This window comes from Salvelinus sp. IW2-2015, unplaced genomic scaffold, assembly GCF_002910315.2.
Source record: "Salvelinus sp. IW2-2015 unplaced genomic scaffold, ASM291031v2 Un_scaffold2173, whole genome shotgun sequence".
NCBI classification, from domain to species: domain Eukaryota; kingdom Metazoa; phylum Chordata; class Actinopteri; order Salmoniformes; family Salmonidae; genus Salvelinus; species Salvelinus sp. IW2-2015.
The window spans coordinates 219,340-228,777 of record NW_019943504.1 but is presented as its reverse complement, the minus strand read 5'-3'; the positions used below and the strand labels follow the sequence as shown (position 1 = coordinate 228,777).

General features: G+C 39.9%; 1 protein-coding gene across 1 annotated transcript in view; it reads right to left on the bottom strand.

The window, feature by feature from the left end:
• Positions 1 to 4,928, bottom strand: part of LOC139025042 (NLR family CARD domain-containing protein 3-like) — a 10,110-nt gene extending 5,182 nt beyond the window's left edge. Inside the window, exon 1 of the mRNA XM_070440055.1 lies at positions 4,787 to 4,928. Within this exon, the coding sequence (XP_070296156.1) occupies positions 4,787 to 4,928 (142 nt within the window). The remainder of the gene's footprint in view (positions 1 to 4,786) is intronic.
• Positions 4,929 to 9,438: the final 4,510 nt, after the last annotated feature.

The window sequence follows — 9,438 nt, the reverse complement described above, 5'->3', positions numbered from 1 at the left end:
TTTTTATTTTCATATTTGATTGATAATTAGGTCTATGACTTTTGATTCACTTTGGCTACCTTGCACCATATTGCCTCTCTTGCTATATCTTACACTTTATGCTCGTGTGCAGATCTTCTCTCTAAACAATAGTCATGATAGTTTGAATGAGTTGAGTAAACTACACTGTTGTTATCTTCTCAGTCTGTACTGTACTGTCCCTGGAAGACACTCCATAGTTCACCTAGATCCAGTCCACTTTGTGCCACTGGTCAACTAATCATCAAAACCTCTGATTAGTGAATCAGGTGTGCTGGTGGTGGAATACATGATATGAACTGGTTAGGGGAGGACAGGTTTGAGAAGGGAAAGACTAAATGACTTTTCTGACCAACATCCATTGACAGCCCGTCTGGCCAAAATCTTGAAACTGACTCTAACCTAAACACTAACAAAACCAAACTTAAATGGTAATCTCATCATGGGTGTGATTCAGACTGTAGTTTCTCCCTGTGTGTCCAGTAAACCTCCTCTCATCATGGGTGTGATTCAGACTGTAGTTTCTCCCTGTGTCCAGTAAACCTCCTCTCATCATGGGTGTGATTCAGCCTGAAGCTGGAAAGGCCAGAAGCAACCAACCCAACCACTTTATTACTAGTTGGGGATGGATAGCATCTCTAGAGATGTAAAAGGATCCAGGAGTACCAATGTGATGTTCATAGGAGCATGTGTAATTGGGTGCCAAAGGAAATCTAAGAGTGTATATTTTGGGGAAATGTAATTCTAGATCAATTTTTCAACAAGTGAAGACTTTGATTTCTGGATCAACAGATGGAAAAGGGATCTTAGAAAACATCACCAGAAAAAGTCTTAAAACGTAAGATATTAAGATATTTTCACATTTGTCTTTTTGAGGAGGGAGGATAATGAAAGTTCACAGAAGTACAAATAATGGTAGAGCTAACAATTAGTTCTAGTGATTTTTCTGATGTATATTTTGCTTGTGAATTATTAAGTGATTAAAACTCGTAATTCCGTTATCAAAATGCTAGCTGGGGAAAGGGGCTGGACCGAACCAAAGCAAAGAAAAGTTAGAAGTTTAAGAGTCCCCTCTTCTACCTTACCTGCCTTCCCACTTCTTACCTAACCTTTAGCACCACCTGGCGCGCTAACCAAAATACAGGGRGTGGTCCGCCCAGGTCTTACCTAGTGTGCATAGACAGATTAAATACTACGGGTTATGTATGCCATCAGGCCTCTTGCCTAAACACTCCCAAGGTGCGTTCCCCAGGAACAAATGAAACAGAATAATTCACCAATAATTTACGTGAACAACGCTCACGTCCCACCTCGACAACAGCCAGTGAAATTGCAGGGCGCCAAATTCAAAACAACAGAAATCCCATTATTAAAATTCCTCAAACATACAAGTATTATACACAATTTTAAAGATAAACTTCTTGTAAATCCAACCACAGAGTCCGATTTCAAAAAGGCTTTACTGCGAAAGCACACCATGCGATCATGTTAGGTCAGCACCTAGTCACAGAAAACCATACAGCCATTTTTTCAGCCAAAGAGAGGAGTCACAAAAAGCAGAAATAGAGATAAATGAATCACTAACCTTTGATGATCTTCATCAGATGGCACCCATAGGACTTCATGGTACACAATAATGTATGTTTTGTTCGATAAAGTTCATATTTATATCCAAAACTCAGTTTACATTGGCCGTTATGTTCAGAAATGCCTTGTCTCAACAAACATCCGGTGAAAGGCAGAGAGCCACATCAAATTACAGAAAAATCATCATAAACATTGATAAACGATACAAGTGTTAAACATATGAATAAAGATAAACTTCTCCTTAATGCAACCGCTGTGTCAGATTACAAACGGATTTAGGCGAAAGCACACTTTGCGAATATGTTAGGTCTGCGCCTAGCCAAGAAAAACATCAGCCATATTCCTACCAAGGAGAGGTGTCACAAAAGTCAGAAATAGCATTAAAATTAATCACTTACTTTGATGATCTTCATCTGGTGGCACTCCCAGGTCTCCATGTTAGACAATAAATGTTCGTTTTGTTCGATAATGTCCCTCTTTATGACCAACAAACCTGCTTTAGTAACAAAGTTGAAAAAAAGTACAATAAAAGTTAGTAGAAACATGCCAAACAATGTTTAAAATCAATCAATTTTTGTAAATAATAATCAATAATATTTTCACCGGACAAAAGCTTCGTCAATAGAAAAAGAGAAACAATAAGGCAAAATTTCCACTGGTCACTGATTAAAAGTGCTGTATTCCCTCATTTTCAGAGTAAAAGCCTGAAACAATGCCTAATGACTGGCACATGTAGAGGAAGCCACAGAGCACGTGAACTGGGTCCTAAGTCTTTGTATGGTGGATATGCTTTCAATGGAAAACAGCCTTTCAAAATAATACTACTTCCTGGTTGGATTTTCCTCTGGCTGTCCTGCCATTCAGTTCTGTTATACTCAGACATTATTTTAACAGTTTTGAATCTTTAGAGTGTTTTCTATCCAAATATACTAATTATATGCATATCCTAGCTTCTGGGCCTGAGGAGCAGGCAGTTTAATTTGGGCACGCTTTTCATCCAAAATGTGCTGTATTGGCATGCACATTCCTCGGAAGGAGCGGCTACAAAATAATATCCACAAAACTTTTACTGACCGCCACAACAATCAACACAGGACATAAAAAGAAGCTCTCTTTTTCTGACAATTGAACACTGTTTTATCAAGCTCGAGAAAAAGTTGTTAATGAAGAGACAGCTGTATCCCCTGACGAGAGGGAGGGGTCAGAGCTCCAATCAGCGATGGGGCCGACCAATCACCTGCTTCAGGAATCCAGGAAGCCATTTCCTGAAATACACACACATAATAATCCACAACAACATAGAAACTGGGGAGCGTAACACGCCCACCCCAAAACCTGCAAACTCCCAGTTTGCAACAACAAAAACCAATACGCATCCCCAGTTACTAAACCCGTGATAGAGCATCGGCGATCACGTTCACCGAACCCTTCACATAGTGAATCTGTGTATTGTATCCCTGTACAATCAGAGCCCACCGCATAAGGCGGCGGTTCTGATTGTACATTTGCCTAAGAAACACTAAAGGATTATGGTCCGTGAAGACCAGAACAGGCAAGGAACTGGAGCCCACATATACCTCAAAAAACTGTAAGGCCAGCAATAAAGCCAGCGTCTCTTGTTCAATGGTGGAGGACCTTGACTCACACGAGTTGAACTTATGGGAGAAGAAAATGACGGGCCAATCCACTCCCTCCTCATCTTCCTGCAAGAGAACCGCACCCACCCACCCCCACTATATTAGCGTCTACCTCCAACTTAAAAGGTTTGTCAAAGTTGGGGCCGGCAAGCACTGAGGCACTACAAAGTAGCACTTTGGCTGACTCTAAAGCATAGTTACATTCCTGGGACCACTTAAACTGTACTTTGGGCCTAAGCAGCGATGTAAGGGGAACTACTACCGTCGAAAAATTCTTACAGAACGTACGATAGTACCCTACTATCCCCAGGAATCTGCACAGCTGGCGGCGAGTCGTGAGAGCAGGAAAAGCAACAATTGCTTCCACTTTGCCAGTTATTGGGCGCACTTGACCTCGTCCCACCTGCTTCCCCAAGTAAGTCACAGTAGCCTTCCCAAACTCACACTTGGCCAAATTGAGGGTTAAATAAGCATTTTCCAACTGCTGAAACACCCTTTTCAAGGTGGCAAGATGATCAGACCAAGTAGATGAATGAATCACCACATCGTCAATGTAAACAGTACAATTTGGTACATCCGTGAACACAATGTTAACTAGGCGCTGAAAAGTAGYAGGTGCATTACACATTCCAAAGGGCATCACAGTATATTGTACAAAGTTATCAGGCGTAACGAAAGCCGAGATGTCAGAAGCTCGAGAGTTCAGAGACGCCTGCCAATAACCTTTTAGCAAATCTAATTTACAGCAGCAGAGCCAATTCTATCAATGCAGTCATCTAAGTGAGGTAGAGGAAAATAATCTGATTTTGTAACGAATTTACACGACGATCGTCCGTACATAAGCGGGACGTACCGTCAGGCTCAGGAAAAAGAATACATGGGGAACAACAGGAGCTGTTACTGGGTTTTGCCATGTCATTCTGTAATAAATAAGCTACTTCACTTTTCATTACCTCCCTTTTCTTTGTGTTTTTTATTTATTATTTCACCTTTATTTAACCAGGTAGCCTAGTTGAGAACAAGTTCTCATTTACAACTGCGACCTGGCCAAGATAAAGCAAAGCAGTGCGACACAAACAACAACACAGAGTTACACATGGGATTAACAAGCGTACAGTCAATAACACAGTAGAAAAATAGAAAGTCTATATACAGTGTGTGCAAATGGCATGTGGAGGTAGGCAATAAATAGGCCATAGTAGCGAAGTAATTACAATTTATCAGATTAACACTGGAGTGAAATGAGCAGATGATGATGTGTAAGTAGAGATACTGGTGTGTAAAGGAGTAGAAAAGTAAATAAAACAATATGGGGATGAGGTAGGGTGGGGTTGGGTGGGCTATTTACAGCTGGACTATGTGCGTTAACCCGGTACGGATGCTGACGAATAGGAGCAGCGTTCCCCACATCCACGTCATGTTCCAAGATGGACGTGCGACTTGGAACGTCCTGAAACACATTGAGAAAACTATCAACAGGATAAGATCATTAGTTTSATTGTTATCCAAATGTTCCATTTGAGAGGGTAACTTTTTGTGTTCACACTGCTGTAACGTATGGCGTAACTCCAACCCGTCCTCCTTATCCTCCTCTATGTCCCAGCTAGGCTTCAGCACCACCGCAGCCACACTGGAGACGGCGGGCTGGACCGGCTTACCTGAGGAGCTGTCTGGAGAGTCACGCATATAATACCCTTTCAGCATGTTAACATGACACAAGGGAAGAACACCTACGATCTGGGATCTGTATCACATAATTGGTGCCACTGAGTTTCTTTTCCACTGCAACTGAACTGGCTACAATGGGAAATCATAATAGTCACAAACCACAATTGGGTTACCTGGTACTGTCCTCCCTTCCACTGGCATATTGTTCAGCTCATAACTGCTTTCTTTCTCTTCTCTGGTGGTCAAACCAGGAGTGTTAAAACAGTCTGAGTCTAGACAATCTCCCTCTCTGTCTCTCTCTCTCTCTGTTGATTCAGTCTGTCTTTATAGAGTCACTCTGACCAGACTGACTGGTTTGGTTTCTTTTCACAGACACTATAATTGATTAACTGTATATCTCAGGAGTCATATTGAGTTGGTTTAAGTCTCAGTGGTCACACTGCACATGATTCAGAGTCAAGCTTACTGATTCAGAATCAAACTGACTGATTCAGGATCTCTGTTAACACTAGAACCGCTGGGCCTCAAGACACCCCCCATCAAGCTGATGAGCAGTCATTTTGACTGCWGCATTCTAACAGTGTAATACATTTCATATATGCTATCGCAAAAATAATCATTTGGTTGTGTTTATGAAAGCCATGGGTAACATTAGAATACCATTTTTATTTGAATTCAAATAATACAATAGCATTTTCATTGGTTTATGTTCCTGTCGGCTATATGTATAAATTAAACACCACTTAAAATACCACAAAGTGTTCAATCAATTGTATTCRTGGAGTGAATTTGTTACRACTATGAAACAGAAAGYATTTGTGTGAACACAGTAACAGCTTCTTTTAATWACGACAAAATARATAAAATACCCCAACCACCCAGACATGAGGTCAAATGATGAAAACATTGGTAGAACAAACATCATTATCATCGCAAAGTAGCCTTGATAAATAGTGAAACTCAGCACAAAAGTAATAATGGCATTATAATTAATATAAGTGTCGATATGACAGCAGTTGTGGGAGTGAATGATACATTTAGGGACAGACATAGAAGTGTACATTAGAATATAGGAGGAGAAGGCAGACATGAGTGAATGGATACAGGCTGGTAAAAACAGGAAACTAAGACATAACAGACATAATGGCCAAAGCCATTATAAGCATAAAGGCTTAGTGTAAACTTAAAGTACATTGTCTATTGTCTAGGACAGGAAACTAAAGCWAGSCCAWAAGTRCATAGAAKASCTGGAWAWACCGAGGTCAGAGGGACATACAAAGGAGGGGGCCAGCCAAATGACCAACAGATGGACTATAGGCATAATACATATTTATATTAGGACACTGAGAAGGTCCTGGCACCATTGTAATCTAATCAAGAGCAGATACAGGCGTTATTGGGCATGAACAAGCAGGAAGCCTGAAAATGAAAGACAATGGTAACATATGACGTATGAGAAGTAATTTAATTAACGTATGTGATGGACTCATTTTTATGTGTGTATAAGAACAGAGCCAGTGCTTATGGAAGTTGGTCTTTCCGCGGACTCACACGGCTTGTGATACATTATATTAAAAGCCTATATTGATTTTACAAGTTCTTGTAAGAGTGTTATATTTCTGAGACGATTATCCACGACACAGTCAAAAATAGTCCATTAATATCAGCTTGTGTGTCTTCACGCAATGGCATCAGCTGGATTTCATTTAGCTGTTATCCCTTGTCCTAACAGTTGACACAATTTCTGTAACTTTCAAGTCCTTGACACCTGTTGACATATGTTACACACCTTGGACTGGGACGTGGTCAGCAGATAATAAACCTGAATTAACAGGGTAAAATTATGAGACGGAGAAACGTTACTAGAGTTCAGTAGAAGCCATTCTCCAAGATGTATTAAAATACTGTTCTCTTTTGTTAATCTTTTTGTTTGTCAAAATCAAGTATCCATTACAACTCTACTGTTGCATTACATCTCCACATTTCATATTCCAGTATCAAAAAAATAAAAGGTCTTAGGTTAAAAAACTATCACMACACATCTACACATTCACATTATATATAACTCACTGTACTATCAGTGTCAATTTGGAAAAAGCTATAAATTACTGGAGGCCTGTGCTAAACGGCGCTACAACCATTACATTATAAACCACTAACATGTAAGCTAACATTGACTGAAATCAACTAGCCTAGAGCTAGCTAGTGCTTAGCCAAGCTAAATATGATTAGCATCAAGCTAGCGAACTGTTAAATGCTATTTTTGTAGAAATATTAACACATTTTATCGTGACATCACATATTTACATATATTACCTGAACTAAACTGAGTATTTGTTGATAGAAAATAAAACAAATAGGATCTAAAACGTTGTTGAAAGAAAGTACAGAAAGTTCAGACGCCATCTTGATCCCTTCTCTGACATGTAAACCATTAGCAACCTAGCCAACCTCCATTACTTACAATGGGGAAAATACCAACCAGTTTATCACTCTGTTAAAACTCTCTTTAATTGAACAAACTCATGGGCTATGTAGTTAACCATGTTACCTCAATATTTTGAGAGTCATATTGCACTTTTGCACATTACGTAACTGAATTAATAGGGTCAAATGATGAGACGGAGAAACGTTATTAGTTTTCAGTAGTAGACATTCTCCAAGATTGAAGAAGAAACCTCTAAGACCTCACGATCTCACTAACGCTCCCCATTGACGTCACAGCGCACCCTAGCATCAGTAATCATATACATTACTTTAGATGCAAATACCTGGGAGGCCTAGAAAATTATACAAGGGATGGCTCCATCAGATAACATACTAAATAAAACATGTTTTTTTCTTTTGTGCCACCTTGACATCTCTGATCTGCTTGTCTCAGTGGTGGAAAAAGTATTCAATTGTCATGGTCCCGTGTGGCTCAGTTGGTAGAGCATGGCGCTTGCAACGCCAGGGTTGTGGGTTCATTCCCCACGGGGGGACCAGGATGAATATGTATGAACTTTCCAATTTKTAAGTTGCTCTGGAAAAGAGCRTCAGCTAAATGACTTAAATGTAAATGTAATGTCATACTTGAGTAAAAGTCAAGATACTCTAATAGAAAATGACTCAAGTAAAAGTGAGAGTCACCCAGTAAAATACGACTTGAGTAAAAGTCTAAAAGTATTTGGTTATAAATAWACGTAAGTATCTAAAGTAAACGTAATATCTCAAGTATCAAAAGTAAAAGTACAAGTGTAAACAATTTCAAATTCCTTATATTAAGCAAACCAGACGGCACAATTTTCAGTAAAAAAGAAATGTATTTGATAGCCAACACTCAGATATAATTTACAAACAAAGCGTTTGTGTTTAGTGAGATCAGAGGCAGTAGGGATGACCAGGGATGTTCTCTTGATAAGTGTGTGAATTGGACCATTTTCCCGTCGAAATGTAACAAGTACTTTTGGGTGTCAGGGAAAATGTATTGAGTAAAAAGTACTCCAAATTGTTTTCTTTGGGAATGTAGTGAAGTAAAAGTTGGCAAAAATATAATAGTAAAATATAGTACAGATACCACAAAAAACTACTTAAGTAGTTTTTTAAAGTAGTTTTACTTAAGTACTTTATACCACTGGCTACATTGGTAGCCAGGATTTGTCACGTCTGCTCCCGCTCTACCCCCCTGGTGCTTGAGGGCGCCAGGCTGCCCTGCATCACGCACTCCTATCATTCATTACGCACACCTGCCTTCCCTCGTCACGAGCAGCAGCAATATTGGACTCACTCATCACCTGTTATTACCTCCCCTATATTTGTCAGTTCCCCAGCTCTGTTCCCCGCTTCTGCATGAATTGCTTTTTGTTTGTATTACTAGGTTGCTGACACTGTTCCTGTCTCGTTCCTTGTCCGTTCTTTATTAAATGTTTGACTCCCCGTACCTGCTTCGTCTCTCCAGCGTCATTCCATGTGACAGGATTAGCTGTTTGTATCTAGTCTCTTAATAATTGCGATAAGATGGTGCAAGCTTGAACGTTATCATTTACTTGCATGTGAGCATGTCTTTATCTGTCGGTCCTGTCAATGTTGTAGTGATCGCACATGCTTCAGCACACATAGGAGGTTACTTTGCCTGCTTGTAAATGTGGGCTAAAAGTGGGATGTTCATATTGTTTCAGATGATCTAAACTCCCCACCACCAATGAACCATTTATTTTATTACAGAAACCACTGAACACCACTGCAATATAGGCCTACACTTTAACAAGGTGCTTTCTACAACATAAAAGGATTATTCGGCTGTCCCATAGGAGAACCCGTTTTGGTTCCAGGTAGAACCCCTTTGTGCCTAGATGACATTTTGGGCTCCATTCACAGAGGCTTCACTGGAACCAAAATGGATTTTCTTTGGTGACAGCCAGAAGCCACCCTGTTGGAACCCTTTTCGAAGAGTGTACTCAAACAAGTTCAACCTGTTAAGTTTACACGATTTCATTCTGTCTCAAACAGCTGACTGGTATTCAAGATAACACGCAACATAGCACCACCA